Consider the following 17,454-nt stretch of genomic DNA (forward strand, 5'->3'; position numbering starts at 1 on the left):
GTTATAATTTATTTAATATTAATTTCTAGCAGCTGATGTTTGCTGGAGCCTGTCAGTTTGGATATGTGGTGAGGGAAACATGTCCCCGTCCGGCCCTGTGAAATGCCCATGGTTGATTGAAATGTGCTCTGGCACAATCATAGGCATTACCACTGAAAACAAGAAAAAAAAAGCGCTAAGGGCTGAACCAGTGCTGGACTGGGACAAAAAAAAATCGGCCCGGCATTTTGGCTGGAGACCAGCCCACCAGGTCTTATAGGAACGGCCATAAAGCCTTTGACAACAGGCATCTCCAAAAACGTTAGAGCACTTTTGCAAATATGTGATGTCTTGATAAATCGAGCAGGTATTTGAAGTTTACACAGCACCATTCTCGCATGAAAATATGTTTAAATTTTATTTTGTGACCCAGAAAGAGTAATATTTCAAACTCTGCCACTCTGTGTTCCTCCGCCACTGCCTCCTTTGAGTTTTGGACGAAATGGATTCTGGGATATTGCATTTCGTCATTTCGAGCTGATTGGAGAGCAGAACAGCCAATCAGATTTTTTTGTATCCAAGTCTGTGATTGGCTGGTTTTGTGGCACAAATATAACGGTGTAGAGAAAGAATTGAGCGCGCATGGGCAGAAATGTTGAGAGCGCGAGCAACACATTGCGAGCGAGCGCAAATGCAAAAACTGAGCTGGAGGGGCTGCTGGTGTGTGTATGTGGATAATAAAAACACTGAAATACATTTTTTGCACGCAGGAATGAATTTTGTTCACTCAAATTCAGCTTTTCTTCGCTCAAAATAAATTTCTCCTCAAAATTCAACACATGCACCTGCAAACTTTTTTTACGTGCGCTCAATTTTTTTTTACGTGCGCTCAGAATAGTGGCACAAAAATAACGCCATAGCTCTCGAGGCCTGGAGTTCCCCCACCCCTGACTTAACACAGTAACCCCAAGTCAATCACACTTCCAGTGAAAGCAAACTGTCCACTTAGGAAACAACCGAAATCCAAAATTCATTTACCTGGATTTCTACAACAATTTGCTGATTCACTTAATGCCTAAATAAATAGATCAAAATCAGTGCGTTGATTATTATAATCTGGTTATTAGTCCTAAATTAGTTTAGTTAAATTAGTCCACCAACGTTTTTCACTGTATTGTTCCGTTTTGCTAGTGAGGGTAATTCTTCCACATTTGATTTTTTTCAATTATCTTTGTGTGTAATTGGATGTTGAGCAAAGGGTTAATTTTTATATTGTCCTTATGGGCGGAGGAACAACTGGAAAATCTCATCCAGCAATAGCTGCGCAACAAACACACAACCAGATATTAATTTGGTTTTTGGTTGCTTTTCTTCTCCTCTGACAAGTAAGTTTGTTTGTTTTATTGATTTTGTATTGTAATTCAGGTTAATGTGACGTAATCATTGGTAAACAGGGGCTGTAGATCAAAGCGGGCCTGTAGGACTAACTTGGAACGCTGCAATGCCCTCCGTGGTGCCAGTCACGGGTGGAGCTGTATTACTGTAATTGTTAAATTACGTCGTATTACTGTCGAGAACAAAGACTTTGATCAAATACTTTTTTACATACATGTTTGTTTTTGTGGTCGTGGCTCGATTTCCCGGAACAGTCGGCGCAGTTTCGCTCCCTGCTGCTGGTAGTGGCGCAGTCACTTAATTTTTTTGGACTTTCACTCACAGGAGTAAAGTCGAGTTTCGTCCGCTTTGCAGCACATGTCCGTCGAGTTTTCTCTCTGGTAGGTTACAGCACTTTCCTAATATGCGGAGGACCCCAAAAAAAGTTTAGAGGATTGCAAAAATGTCAACAAAGCTAATGAAAAGAGAATTACGTTGTGAATTTTTCATACACCAGCTTTACTCTGTTACTTCGTTTATATTCGTTTCATGATTTCTCAGTTTCGGTTTCAGAAAAACTATCCAAAGCCACTTTATTGGGTCCAGCCAGGCTTTTGTTTACACTAAATTCTGACCTGCGTCCAAAATTTGCAACGAAGCTTCGACATGTTGAGCGTTCAGAGCGTTCTCTGCATACGTTGGTCGCGGTGAGTGATTATGGGAGTTAGTCTTGCTTCGTTTATTGTCAAAGCAGTCTGGCCATTTTCCTCTGACCTCTATAATCAACAACGCATTTTCTGCAGGTCACTGAATTCTTTATTATGGACATTTTTCTGTAAACCTTAGAGATAGTTCTCTCATCATCAGTTTCTGTAATATTCAGACCAGCCCATCTGTCACCAAAGACCACGCCCCATTCAGAGTCATTTAAATCACCTTTCTTCACTTTATCTTTTCAATGTCCACATGCTTAAATACTTTAAAGTGCTTTCATTAGATATTTCCACTAACAAGTAGTTTAATGGTTAATAAAGTGACTGTGAGTGTTTATCTTCAGTACTGTTATTCAGTTACTCATCATCTTTATCTAATATTGAAATGTATAGCATCTTGTTATAACTGCAAACACAACTGCATCACTTAATGTAGTTATTTATTTATATACAAGTTTTTTTTAAATTTCATTATAATTAACAGACAGTGTAAGTCACTGTTAATGGAGCTCGACATCATTATAAGGTGAGTTATAAGAGTTAATATAAGATAATAGGTATCGAGTGATTTGGATTTTTAATTTTGTTAGTTGCAGAAGTTAAATGAATATTTTGTTTCAATACTTCGATGAGTTCAGCCATTTCTCCACAGCTGGGGCCTTAATGTGATTCAGACTATGTTCATTTTTATGTACTCTTCTCTCTTTCAGTCTCCAGGATCTACAGACAGGATGTCTGTCACTGTGTCTAAGGCTGATGGGGTCACTGTGTTCACCTTGACCTCTGACCCTGATAGCTCTTGGCCTCCTCTGTGCCAGATCCTCAAGAACCTTTGCTACAGTCCAGTGTGCTGCACCGTGTCACAGCGCCTGAGGCGCCTCAACAGAACCTCTCAGACAGTGCTGGGGGTGAGCTACAACCTTTAAGGATTCAAATACCTCGCTTCTGTCAGTCTGCCCCAGGGCAGCTGTGGCTACACCTGTAGCTTGCCTCCACCAGTGTGTGAATTAATAGTGGAATTGTAAAGCGCTTTGACGGTCTCGAAAACTTGTTGTTCCTAGAGTATTTAAAAGTAGAATGGGAGGCAGAGCCTTCAGTTTTCAGGCCCCTCTTCTGTGGAACCAGCTTCCAGTTTGGATTCAGGAGACAGACACTATCACTACTTTTAAGATTAGGCTTCAAACTTTCCTTTTTGCTAAAGCATTTTCTCACCTTTCTCACTCACTATGTGTTAATAGACCTCTCTGCATCAAATCATACCTGTTATTGATCTCTTTCTCTCTTCCACAGCATGTCTTTATCCTATCTTCCTTTTCTCACCCCAACCAATCACAGCAGATGGTCCCGCCCCTCCCTGAGCCTGGTTCTGCTGAAGGTTTCTTCCTGTTAAAAGGGAGTTTTTCCTTCCCACTGTCATCAAAGTGCTTGCTCATAGGGTGTCATATGATTGTTGGGCTTTTCTCTTTGTCTATTATTGTACGATCTACTGTACATTATAAAGCGCCTTGAGGCGACTGTTGTTGTGATTTGGCGCTGTATAAGTCGAATTGAATATATATAGTTATATATAGCTTTTATAACACAGAATATAGTTTGTGTACTCCCCTTTACGCGTGTGTGTGTGTGTGTGTGTGCGTGCGCGCGCGCGTGTGTGTGTCGAGTAATTCAAATCATTTTAAACATTCAGGAGATAAAACACTGTCAGAACTATTGTTGCCTCCTATTAATGTCAGATAGCCTTCCAAGAAGACAGAGTAAAGGTAAATTTTATGTGTCAGGGATGCCACCGGCTTTGTATCAGTGTCATGTTTCCTTACCCCACGTGAGTCTAACTCTCACGTGAGTCTAACTCTCTCACTGACAAATTTATTGGACTTAAAAGTGAAGAAAAGTAAAAAGTTATCCACTGTGGTTTAAAACAGGGCAGCACAATGGTTAGCGATGTCCTCTTCGGCTTCCTCCCACAGTCCAAAGGCATGCGGTTAGTGGGGTTAGGTTAGGTCAGGTTAATTGGTAACTCTAAAATCGCTCTAAGGTGTGTATGTGGTTGTGAATGTTTGTCTGTCTCGATGTGTTTGCCCTGTGACAGACTGGCGATCTGTCTAGGGAGTACCCTACATCTCGCCCTCAGACAGCTGGGATAGGCTCCAGGCCCCCACAACCCTGAATAAGCAGAAGAGAATGGATGGATAGTTTAAGAGTTTTCTTATCACACTACAGAAAAAGACTTAGAGAAAGTGCTCCAGTATACAGCATATCCTATGACTGGTGTTAAACATCTACATCACCAGTTGTTAATTCTGTGCTTCTTCTTTGTCAGACTCTGCAGATTATGATTGGGCTTCTCAGTGTTGGACTCGGAACAATCCTTGTAAGCCGATATGTTGGATTATGGACCATACGTGAAACCGGCTACCCTTTTTGGATGGGAGGGTTGGTAAGCAAGCGAAGCAGCTTTTTCCTCAACTAGAATCCTCTGAGTCGGAAAAGAAAGGGACAACATTCCTCTTCCAAAAGTCCATCGGCTGCTCTCTACAGTTCCCAAATGTTTTGGGCTGTTGTTAAAAGAGGGGCGCTACACAGTAGTCAACATCAGATAAAAAAAATTCTCCTTTTTCTTTTTTGTAATTGCAAATTTTCTCAGTTTTACTGTAAAATAAATAAATAAATACATAAGGGCATATGAAGTTTACCAATCATCGCATTCTGTTTCCATTTACATTTTAAACCCATTTCAACTCTTCAGAATTGAGCCTGTAGTTCAGAGTATGTAGAGTATCAGAGTTGGCGCTTAAGACAAAGCTGGAGAATCTTATGAAATCAAATGTGTTTTATCAATTGAAATCTTAATCCCTTACTTCTGTGGTTTTATTGATAAGCTGCTGTTTCTTATTGTCACCTTAAACACATGATGTGTCTCCTCATTCAGTTAAATTACACATGGGAAGGAATTAAACTTTAATGTCTTTGTTTTTTTGTCTTGTGTAGTTCATCATGTTTGGAATCGTCAGCATTTTGTCTGACAAGTATCCAAGTCCATGTCTGGTGAGTAGTCCAGATATATCCTAGAAGGATGACTTGAATTTTGTTGTTTAAGTTGAAGATATGAAAGTAGAAGTATACTATTCTATTTCAATATACAAGTTTACACCAGGTCTCATGTATGCACATCTATGTATATGTATTTATGTAGGATGGAGCTGCAGAGCTTTAATACCAACCATTGCAAGCTTTCCTGCACTGACTGACTGTAAAACTTTTAACCGACCAGCCTTCTAATGTCTAAAATTTTATTTTACACTAACTGACCCATCTTGTATTTCAGGTTATCGTCAATGTGATTCTGAATCTGACTGGCGTTGCTTTTGCCATTGCAGCCATTGTGCTGTATAGCATCAGTGTATCTAATCTATATTTGTGGAACATTTGTGGGGAGCCCGACTACTGGTATGGCCATCATACAACACCAAGTTCGTCTCCTGAACAGATGATACTACAGGAGAGATGCTTGGAGGCCAAAGCTTTAATTAAGGTAAGCGTTAGTTCAGCAGTTTACATACAAGTTAAATTACCTAACTGACAAGTGGAAAATAATTGTTTAAAGTCGAATAATTATTAAATTGTTTTGTAGATATAATCACAGGTTTTTGCTTCTGAAATCTATGGATTTGCAGCTGGTAATCAGATAATAGTATACAGTGGTCCCTCGCTAAAATGCGGTTCACCTTTCGTGGTCTCACTTTTCCGCAGATTTTTTTTTGTGCAATTTTGCATGCTCTTCAGAAAAAAAATTTGACTCCTGTACAGAACGTCAAATTTACATAAATCTTTGATCGCTAGCAGTGTAACTCTGAAGTGCTGTACTATATGTTTGTAAGTTTTCTCTCCAACTGACCCAACAATGTCAATGAAACGTTTGGCACCATCAAAGGAACCTGCGCTAGCACCCAAAAGGCAGAGGAAGATGCTAACCATTGCACAAAAACTTGGACTTCTGGACATGCTAAAGGAAGGTAGATGTTAACGTAGTTAATTACCACTATGGTGGTACCACTACCATAGAATTTACAGAAACAGTCAGATAAGTCAAACTTTACTCAGCTTCTTCTTGCTTCCTTTATTTCTACACCATTGATTCATTGATGTTGGATTCTCTGGCAGCTTCTCTATTCTCATGTTCTGGACCTGAAAACAGGGTTTGATCTTTGGTTTCATTCTATAATGCTGAAATTATTTTTCTACAAAGGTTTGAACTTTGAGAGCATTTTCAGAACGTTACTCCCATGATAAACGAGGGACCACTATATATAGGTTTTTGATCTTGCGATCACAGTCACGTCTGTACAGAAGTCTCCGCCCACTCTCCGGTCAAAGGGTCTGAGCCTCTGATCCTTTTATTACTGCAATAAAATTGAGCACTGTTGTTTGTATCCCAACAGATGCTCTATAGAAGCATCATTGCTGTGCTAATTGTGCTGTCAGTCCTGGAGCTCTGCGTCACCATCAGCTCAGTCGTCTTGGGGATCAAGAGTCTGAAGAGCAAAGAAAAGGGACAAACCAAGGTAACAGACTAGCATCGCTTCAAGGTGAAACTGTTATTTAAGCAGAAAATAATGGCCGAATAGGTTTAGGGTTTTTTTCTTTTGTTTTTGTTTTGTGTGAGTTCTTATGTGGAAGTTTATGAATATTTGGTGACTTGCTCAAAAGCCAAACAGATTTATTCAGCGTCATTTTACTTTACCAATATTCTCTTTTTTAGAGCACTGATGACCCAGAGCTCTACACACCACTTCTAGAGGAAGTTACCACTAAGCCTACAGTCTGAATGTAATTGTGCTGTGAGGCTTTGTAACCATGTGCCTTCATAGCTTTCACCGTGTACTGCAACATTATCATGCACTTCTCTTGCACTTTTATATACTGCAAATTGAATGTATTTCTAAATCTCTACTTTTTCTCTTCAGTGTGCCTTCCTCCAGATAGTATGCCACATGCTTTGTTGTTGCTTTTCTTTCTTTCTTTTTCTTTTTTTTTGACAATATTGGGCCATGATACATAAAAATAAAGAAATCTGTTGCACATTTCATCAGCATTTGAGTTCCTTTCAAAAATGTTTTCAAAGGTAGATGAGAACTAAAAATTGTGTGGTAAAATCTGTGGAAAAAGTGTGGGGCTAATTCGCTGCAGAACACTTTGTAACATGCAGCTGTCCAGAACTCTAATCAATAATCAATGGCTGATTGGGATCTTTGATTATCTGCTGTTGTCACTGAATAGAATAGAATAGAATTGAATAGAATAGCCATTTATTATCATTTTCCCTGTACAATGACCAACCTTGCCAGAATAAAATATAAACAGTAGACAGCAGGAATAAATGACAAACAGGACAAGTTTATACAATCAAGACGGAAATATAGAAAACAAGAGAAATTTATACAAAACAAACAAATGGTGTTTATTAGCAAATGGACTGATTCTTATATAGTGCTTCTCTACTCTCCTGAAGCACTCAAAGCACTTAAGACAACATACTACATTAATTTTATTCTATGCTGCTTAAGTGCTTTCTATTTAAACATTCACACAAATTGATTCTCTGATGGATGCAACTTGCCCAAGAAAATTTAGCATGCGGACTGTGAAAGCCAGAGATTGAACCACCAACTTTCTGATAAGTAAGCGACCTGCTCTGCCTCCTGAGCTACAGCCATCACCACCGTCAGAGCTGTCTGAACGGTGAGTCTGGAGGTGTGGGAGCAGCATCTTCTGGTCCAGTTTATTCTTCCTCAGGACTTGGAGGAAGTGCAGCCGCTCCTGGGCTGTTCCAAAACAGGGAGGAGACAAAGTAGACTGAGTCATCAACTGAGATGTTATTATAATGTGTTTGGTCAGTGAATAAATCTTTAGATTTGAAATCAGCACAACTGAGTTTCAGTGTTATAAACTACATTTAAAGTAGCCTACACAGATACATAAGAAGACACACGTGCGATAAAACACATACAGTTAAAACCAGATATTTACATACAAAAAGACACGAATACCTTTTTTTTTTTTTTTTTTTTTCGTCAAACATCAAATCAGAGTAAACTTTTTGGTTTTAGATCAATAAATATTAACATATTTTTTGTATTTGTGAAACACTTTCATCAAAGTCAGAAGTATACATACACTAAGTTTATTGTGTCTTTAAACAAAAAGAAACCTTCATACGATTTTATTCTGAGCTTAAGAAGCTTCTTATAGGTTAATTGAGTCCATTTGAGTTAATTGGTGGCACACCTGTGAATGCTAATAAAGGCACACCCCAAACACAGAGACTCTTTCTACACTCCACATTAGTTGGTGGCGGTAATGCACCAATTTGTTGTTTGCCAACTGCCAATAAACAATATAAAGAAGAAGAAGGAGGAGGAGGAGGGCCTCTTTCTTTGACATCATGAGAAAATCAAAAGAAATCAATGAAGGCATCAGGAAAAGAATTGTGGACCTACACAAGTGTGGCTCATCCTTGGGTGCAATTTCCAGATGCCTGAAGGTCACACATTCAGACAACAATATGCAAGTATAAAAAACATGGGGATGTGCAACCATCATGCCGCTCAGGAAGGAGACAGATCCCCAGAGAGGAATGTTTTTTGGTGTAAAATGTGTAAATCAACCAACAAGGACAACAGCATAAGATCTTGTGAAGATGCTGGTAAGACAGTGTGACTATTCACAGTAAAAATGAGTCCTGTAGCACCATGACCTCACAGGGTACTCTGGAGGAGAAAGCCATTACTTTAAAACCACAATAAGCTGGACTACAGTTTACAACTGCACATGGGGACAAAAATCTCTATTTCTGGAGACATGTCGTGTGGTCTGGCGAAACAACTGAACCGTTGGGCCATGATAAACCGTATATTTGGAGGAAAAAGGTGGAAGCTTTGAAGCCTCAGAACACCATCCCAACTGTGAAGTATGGGGGTAACAGCATCATGTTGTGGGGCTGTTTTACCGCAGGAGGGACTGATGCACTTCACAAAATAGATGACATCATGAGAAAAGAAAATTATGTGGATATATTGAAGCAGCATCTGAAGGCATCAGCCAGGAAATTGAAGCTTGGGCCCAAATGGCTCTTCCAAATGAATTTACAAATTATTTACAAAGTGGCTTAAATACAACAAAGTCAAGGTATTGGAGTGATCTCAATCACAAAGGCCTGATCTCAATCTGATAGAAAACATGTGGGTGGCACTAAAAGGTGAGTGGGAGCAAGAAGGCCTGCAAGCCTGACCCAGGTACACCAGTTCTGTCACGAGGACTGGTCCGTGATGCCCATCAGCTACTGTAGAAAGCTGGTGGAAGGATACCTGAAACATTTGGCCCAAGTGAAACAGTGTCGGGGCAATTCTACCAAATACTAAGGAAGTGTATGTATGCTTCTGACTTTAATAAAAGCCATAAAAATACGTAACAGTTCTCTCTTTACTCTGACATTTCACAAATAGCCTACAAAAAATATGTTAATATTTATTGATCTAAAAGAAAGGTTTACTCTGATTTGATGTTTAATGGTAAGAATTTTTTGTTGTTTTTAAAGTGTAATATCTGGTTTTAACTGTATGTGTCAGTATTTATCTTTATTTTTATTCTTTTCTAACTTTTTTAATATTGTCATCATACATTGTGGAATGGCAAAGAAAATAACCCCATATTTCACAAGAATAAACACATTTTTACCAACAAACATAATTGAGTTTAAGGCACTTTTCTCAACTTAAATTTTAATCATTAGCACAACAATGAAATTATCAATCGATTCAATTTGGTATAATGTCTTCCTTTCAAGAAGCACTTAGGAAGACAAAGTCTTAATTATTATAAATCATCAAGACATCAAGTTAGTTGTAGGTCATAAAGGAACATGATTCCTGGTAACTGATAGAACAAAGACATTTAGGCTACAGCCTGTGCAGTGACTTCCTCCAGCAGTGGTTTGGTCAACTCTGAGTCATCAGTGCTCTACAAGAAGAAGAAAGAAATGGGAAAGTACGTGAAATGTGCTGACGATTACACAAAACTGAATGAACTGTGCTTTTGTGCTTCGTGCGGGGAGTTTTAGTCTGCGCTTCTGTAACCGCTCTTTTCTTTTCGGGTAAATTATGAGCCTCAACACTGTCAGACTTTGCATCAACAAAAGTTCAAAAGCATCCTTCTTTCTGTTATACTGAGCCACGGTGCAGTCCCTCAGTTCATTCCCTGTCTGAACTGGCTGTTTTAGCCTCTTATCATTAAAGACAAATTTAATTTGATTTAATTGAATCTGATTGACTGAATTGAACTCAGTTAAGTTAAATTCAATTGAATGCCTGTTATAAGCAGACGATTTGAACAGCATGTGGGTGGGTCCAGTGTTCTTAGACTAAGCTGTTTTCCTGGGACAACTTAGGTCACTAAGGGTATCCTCTCCATGACATTACAAATAGCCAAGAGTTGAAAAATAAACTGTATGAAACAAAAGGTTTAGAGCCGTTTGCAGACCTATTGACCAACAGGGATTACTTTAACAACAGCAAACATTATATGAATCTCTGTTTGAAATTATGAGATTTGTTTTAAAACCATGTCTAATATGAACATGGGGACATGGAGACAGACACTATCTCTACTTTTAAGATTAGACTTAAAACTTTCCTTTTTGCTAAAGCATATAGTTAGGGCTGGACCAGGTGACCCTGAATCCTCCCTTAGTTATGCTGCAATAGACGTAGGCTGCCGTGGGATTCCCATGATGCATTGAGTTTTTCCTTTCCAGTCACCTTTCTCACTCACTATGTGTTAACAGACCTCTCTGCATTGAATCATATCTGTTATTAACCTCTGTCTCTCTTCCACAGCATGTCTTTATCCTGTCTTCCTTCTCTCACCCCAACCAGCAGATGGCCGCCCCTCCCTGAGCCTGGTTCTGTCGGAGGTTTCTTCCTGTTAAAAGGGAGTTTTTCCTTCCCACTGTCGCCAAAGTGCTTGCTCATAGGGGGTCATATGATTGTTGGGTTTTTCTCTGTACCTATGAAGCGCTTCGAGGCGACTTTTGTTGTGATTTGGCGCTACATAAATAAAGTTGAATTGAATTGAATTGAACATCCACCATCAGAGTTGGATGTATATAACACAAAGGGGAAACACAACATTTTCAAGAAAAAAAAAGAGAGAGAGATTTAAATTGACGATTTGAGAAGAAAAGAAAAAAAAGAAAAGAAAAGAAAACCTTTATGTTACCAGACAAATGTTTGGACACCACTACTCATTACATGAAGACAGAATCAAAACTATGACACATTCTTAAAAGTAATCTTTTAAGAACTCATATAAAACTACTGTCTACTCAACATTTACAGATTAATTAAGATGTTTATCAGACTGTGTTAGTTCATACTATATATCTTGTACCTCATTTTTTCCCTTGTCCTTCCTCCTCAGAGATTTGATCCCCAGGATGGAAGAGCCGATGGTGATGCAGAGCTCGAGGACTGACAGGACAATCAGGACAACACTGATGCTTCTCAAGAGCATCTGGTGAGACAAACATCAATGCTGCATTTCAAAACAACAATGTTACCTCAAAAACTTCTGAAAATAGTTTATCTTTGTATCGATTTAATGAAGAATTTGTTCTTCATGATTTAAATTGTCTTCTTAGATGTCATATTTACACGTTTTTTGTTTGCTTATTTGGTCCAACCAAATAGTTCATTTGGTTATTAAGTTCAAATTCATCTTCTTTGCTATAACGAATGACTCCCTGCTTGTTTTGTCCAACCAACAGTTGGAAAAAAAACCTTTTAACTGTTGGCCTTTTTCAAACTTACCTTCACCACTGCTTGGCCCTCTAAGCATCTTTCCTTAATGATCATCTCCTCAGGAGATGGAACAACTGCGGTTGTTGTACGCATCCGGTACCAGTATGGATTGTAGTCATTATCACACTGCGATCCCCACCACAGGTATATGTTTGCTAAATGGATGCTGTAGAGCACAATGGCTGTGATTGCAAAAGCAACCCCGGCAACATTTAGAGTCACAGTGAGGATGAGCTGAAATAGGAAACATATCACTTGATGTACAACCAAAAAAAATATCTCTAAATATAACCTACATACAATACAACTTTACCTTTTCCCATTCTGTCACAACAAAACTGACTTTGCAATTTTTCGGCAGCTACAACTGTGTTAGTCTTGTAAGAAATGTTTCAGGCCCATTCTCAGCTGGTGTACATCCCCACTACTTGTTTTGCCGTCAGTCTGGATCCCTGATATTGAAGATTCCACAGGTCCCTCATCCTTTTTATGTAACCCCTTCCACTAGGATTACTTGCATAGTACCTTTCCAACAGCGCAGTCCAATCATAATCTGCAGAGTCTGTGAAAAAGGAAGGACAGTATTGGTGATAAACATCTGTGGTGCAGTGATGCTGTACAGTGGACCACTTTGCCTTTTTGCTTTTCTAAATAAACACCTGAAGCGATTACATCCATGAGGAGTGACAGCAATATGAAAAAAAATCACTAATTATTTCATCAGCAGAAATGATTAACTCAAAGTTTAGGTTTAGAGTTCTGAAAAAAATCTAATACGTATATTAATGTATTAGTAATTATATGGAAACTATCTGTTCTATCTTTGATCTATCTTCTATCTTTGAATGTTGTAGCTCACCCCCAGCACTGTCTGAGAAGTTCTGTTGAGGCTCCTCAGGCGCTGAGACACAGTGCAGCACACTGGGCTGTAGCAAAGGTTCTTGAGGATCTGGCACAGAGGAGGCCAAGAGCTATCAGGGTCAGAGGTCAAGGTGAATACAGTGACCCCATCAGCCTTGGACACAGTGACAGACATCCTGTCTGTAGACTGAAAGACAGAACAGAATGCATGAAATTAAAATGAAATTCTGGACCCAATCATCCTTTCACATCGAGGGTTAGGTTCATCTAACTAACAGTCTAAGCTAAGCCAACACCACAGTCTTTTGACTGTGAGAGGAAGCCAGAGAGAGAACTCACACAGACAAGGAACATGCAAACTTCACACAGAAAAGCTGCTGTCATATATACACATGCATTAACAAACCAAGCTACTAAGTAATTAATATGATCTTATTCCTGCATTTCTGTATTTATTCCTCATTTCTCCATTTTTCCATCCAGAATTATCCAGTGTGTAGTTACTTCCACATTGTTTCAACAATTCAAATAAATGCAACCTTTGTTGTTTAGGTTACATTTGCTCACCCAGATGTTGACTTCATAGGTCTCAACAGTGTTGGTCAAGCTACTTGAAAAAAGTAATCAGTAGCGCATCTGCGCTGCTATGTGTTTTTGGGGTCTTCTTTTGCGGCTCATTCAGTGAATTTTGGTCAGAATGTGGTGAAACTTGGTGTTTGGAGTCAGTAATAGCTCTGGAAGCTAACCAGCCTGTCTTTAGCCGGTTACATGAAGTTTGAAGAAGTTCTTGTTCCATTTGGTTTGTTTAGCGGTCTTCTGCGCATCTACATAACTGCTTGTTTAACCATGGCTTGTTTTCAGTGTGTTTGGTGGTTGTAGAAATGGTTTATGTGACATTTTAGCTGAGATTCAGAGGGCTTTTTTTTTCCACTGTAAAAAGAAGTTTTCTTCCCACGCAGTGAACAGCGGACGCTAACGTTTTCGTCATTCTTTACAGAATCAAACTCAAACTAAGGTCAGTACTTCCACGCTTTAAATGCTGCACGCTCATACTCTCTCCCGCATTGTTGATCTGCACACAGCTGTTGCCATGAATGTTGCACTCGCTTACGTCATTGTCATGAGACACTCTCGCAAAAAAGTTCACGGTTTTAGTAATGCAGTAACGCAGCATGCTTGCGGGAAAGTAACAGTAATCTAATTACCTTTTTAGCAATAGTAATCCCTTACTTTACTCATTACTTGAAAAAAGTAATCGGATTACGCATTACTGCCCATCTCTGGGTCTCAATCACTGGATCATTAACATATTTTCATATCCAGTTGAATGTTGTGATAGCTTCCAAAATGTCCAAGGTGAGGCTACAGAGCAGTAATAAACTGTTATAGCTCATAATTAGGTGAATTCTGTTTTCCAAGAATCAAACAAATACCATTCCAAACTGGATTCATCCTGAGGTTTAACTCACTGTATTTACTGCAGCAAGTGAAGCAATCTAAAGTGACCTTTTGCTGTCAGAGTGAATGAAGTAAAGGCTGAATAACATAAAACAGTCAATTTTATCTGGACATGTGTTCAAAGTGCAAAAACATGAGGAAACTCAAAGCAAATACAAATGATGTATACTAGTGTATCTCAAGATTCAAAGTGTTTATTGTCATGTGTCACAAGAGAAAAGGCATTTCTTTGTGCAATGAAATTCTTTCTTTGCTGTCTACCCACAGATGCTGATTAATATATACAATAGTAATAGAACATATAAATACAAATAGTACAAATAAATAGCTGAAGACAGAAAAGGAGACAAAATATGGAGATTTGAACAGATGTGTACAAAAGAGCTACAGCTTATTATGCTGGCTTAATATGTAAGTGCATTCCAAAAAATATGAAAGTTCATTTGTCATGTAATTTATTTGTCATACCCAAGGTTCATGTACATTTAAAATAAACTTTTCACCTTTACCTTTTATTTTCTCACATATCTTTCTGCAAATCACTTTAGCATAAGCGTAGAATATTCATCATAAAATGGACATCATGGTACTAAATCGCTTAATCTGTAGTTACATAATGAATATCTCATATTTAATTAGGCTGTATAAACTGAATCATTTGAAAGTACCTCTCTGAGAAGAAGAAAAACGTAAACAAATCCTCTTGAGAAAAAAATCAGTCTGAATATTGGCTGCGAAGTCGGGAAACAAGCCTTTAGAGGAAGCACGAAGTACAAACAAACCTCTTAGCAAAAGTGCCTCCTCCCATTCAGAGCATACAAAGACCTTTACCCTTTGCTTAACACAGAGTAAACACTGATTAAAAGTGAGCATAAAAAGTCAGGGCAGGATGGTAGCTGGAGAAAAGTATGTGGCAATATTGTTTAGAAATAAACAATATCTGTTTATTTAGATATTGTTTAGAAATAAATCTGTCCAACACAAATGAAATTCATGCTTCCAAATGTTTATTAAATCGTTTCATATTCACATGTTGCTTGTTTATTAGTCAGTTAATAGTTCTTTCTGTATTCATTTATCCTCCAGTAGGAGGATGTCATTGGATCCATGGGCCCACTTTTATATCAGCAACAGAGAACGGAAACAACTTTGTGTGAAAGTGATCTTTATCATTTATGTTATGTACAGACAGGTTTTGTAATCTCCATTTTATTATTTTACGCCTCTGAATTGAGTATGTGGAAGAGGAGTCACATGACCCATAAAACGCCCCTTTTTATGTGACCGTGAACGGATCCTGGAGCAGAGGGTCGCGCTTCCAACCAGCCCTTTTTCCCTATAGTGAGCCAGCTGAGCCAAAGAAAGCCGGCTGTGTTGAGCTTGGTTCGTAGTGTACCCTTTAGGTCTGGCTCTCGGTATTCTGCCCAGCGCCACGCTCCAGTCTGAGCTACATGTCAGTAACCAAGGATAGGGCAGATTAAATTCCATATAACCACTTTATTTTTTCACTTGAGGATTTCGATTCCTTGAAATTGTTCCAGAGATTATTCAATTTCGCTGCAGAAGTGCCTCCTCCCACTTGGCAGCTACATGTAGGAGGAATGTTTGGAGTTGGACTTGTCTAAATGTGGTCCACAGTCCATGTGAAAGTGGGAGGTTGATTGATTGATTGAGGGAAATTGTTTTAAGGGGCAGGAAATCAGAAGATTTAACCTGAATATTGTGCACAATATGCTTCAGAAGAGTTTAAACATAATTTTGTTTTGGACGATAGTTTTATAAACTGAAACGAATTCATTAAAAGTTTTTGAATGTGATATAGAGGGTTTTTTATTTTATTTTAGGGCAGTTCCACACAGATCCGTGTCTTCTACCCGTTCCTACCTTCTTTTTGGTTCTGATTTCTAAATTCCCCTGATCACACTTAAGATGAGTGAAAGGATGAATATCCGTGCTGCTTGGTGGAGAAATTGTGCAAAAGCATCAAATCCAAACTTCAGTTTTCTTCCTTCTTAACCACTTATCCAGTATACTTACAAACAATAACGCCATGTAGCAGCTATAGATGGCATCATTTTTGTTCTACATGTTCCAAAATTAAATTATTTTTAATAAACAAACAAAAAAAACCCTCACTGGTAGCAATAAAGAAGAACACCAACAATGGTGGAAAACTGACTGTGTCAGAATCAGTAAATGCAAGGTTTGAAAAATACAAGCACACAGCAGGAATGCAGTCTTTAAGCAGCACTTCAAGAAGAAAACTTTGTATAACTCAGTGATGTTAAAGGACAGAGGCAACACATTTAGGCTATAAGCTGTGCAGTGACTTTCTCCAGCAGGTCTTTGTAGCGCTGTCGATCATCAGTACTCTGAAAGTGAAAAACAGCATGGGTAAAGTGCATGAAAAGGTGCTGACACATTCAAACCATGAACAACAGCAGTGACCACTGCTCTAACTACTGCGACGACTGCACAGACTGACTAAGTGTGGTGTTTTAAACTGAGCAGACAGTGAGCAGGACAGTCACAGCTGATGCATAGAATCAGAGATCCACCTAATCATTCCTGCTTTTTCCATTTCACAATTTTTGCTGTTAACTATTTAAATATTAAAATAATTATGTGAGTGAAATTTAAATGGTTTCTATCCACTGAATATGAACCTCTCACTATCTCAGTTGACTGACATTGTATGTTTCCATGTATCTTCCAATGAGTTTGAACTTTAAACACAGCATGTAACTTTTAATAAAAAGGTCCTAAACTAAACCTAAACTCAGACTGGTTGCTTGCTGTGCAGTTTGGAAAACAGAAACCAGGAACTAAATGCAGACCTGTTACAATTAGTTCTTCCTCATATTTGGCAGAAGTGAGAATGTGGTTTGGTCTCCATCTGATTCACAATTACAAAATCTGAATAAACACACAACGCACAACAGCTGAACCTTTCATGTTTTATTCAACATGCCAAGAAATACAATACAATACAACTTTATTTGTATAGCACATTTAAAACCAGAGATACACCAAAGTGCTTCACAAAATCCATTAAAACAGTAGCAAAATACAAAAGCAGATACGCTAGCAAGTGGGAGGCATTGATTAACCAAGTATACAAGTACGCAGATAAGCAAGTAAGACTTGAAAATAAAACTGATAAAACAATTTAAGCAAAACAGAGGAAAAGGGCAAGAGAGTACACTTAAAGGGCA

At 38.6% G+C, this 17,454-nt stretch overlaps 2 protein-coding genes across 3 annotated transcripts; one reads left to right on the top strand and one right to left on the bottom strand.

Annotated features, from left to right (window-relative positions):
- Positions 1 to 1,267: 1,267 nt before the first annotated feature.
- LOC146623509 (membrane-spanning 4-domains subfamily A member 5-like) lies at positions 1,268 to 7,140 on the top strand. Of its 2 annotated transcripts, none has more exons than XM_085365953.1 (7): positions 1,268 to 1,364; positions 2,777 to 2,974; positions 4,387 to 4,503; positions 5,055 to 5,111; positions 5,392 to 5,598; positions 6,506 to 6,628; positions 6,826 to 7,140. In XM_085365953.1, the coding sequence occupies exons 2-7, from the start codon at positions 2,798 to 2,800 to the stop codon at positions 6,889 to 6,891; spliced, it is 747 nt and encodes a 248-aa protein (XP_085222079.1). In that variant the 5' UTR covers positions 1,268 to 1,364; positions 2,777 to 2,797; the 3' UTR covers positions 6,892 to 7,140. The 2 variants fall into 2 exon arrangements, with proteins under 2 accessions (XP_085222079.1, XP_085222080.1); XM_085365954.1 differs by lacking the exon at positions 1,268 to 1,364 and adding an exon at positions 1,694 to 1,754.
- Positions 7,141 to 9,973: 2,833 nt separating this feature from the next.
- Positions 9,974 to 14,958, bottom strand: LOC146623510 (uncharacterized). Its single transcript, XM_085364947.1, has 6 exons — positions 14,908 to 14,958; positions 12,780 to 12,968; positions 12,435 to 12,482; positions 11,930 to 12,154; positions 11,511 to 11,633; positions 9,974 to 10,082 (listed from the first exon to the last, which is right to left on the bottom strand). The coding sequence occupies exons 2-6, from the start codon at positions 12,954 to 12,956 to the stop codon at positions 10,017 to 10,019; spliced, it is 639 nt and encodes a 212-aa protein (XP_085221073.1). The 5' UTR covers positions 12,957 to 12,968; positions 14,908 to 14,958; the 3' UTR covers positions 9,974 to 10,016.
- Positions 14,959 to 17,454: the final 2,496 nt, after the last annotated feature.

Source organism: Diplotaxodon limnothrissa, linkage group LG11 (genome assembly GCF_057381915.1).
Source record: "Diplotaxodon limnothrissa isolate DT_005_m linkage group LG11, D_limnothrissa_male_GT1.1, whole genome shotgun sequence".
NCBI lineage: Eukaryota > Metazoa > Chordata > Actinopteri > Cichliformes > Cichlidae > Diplotaxodon > Diplotaxodon limnothrissa.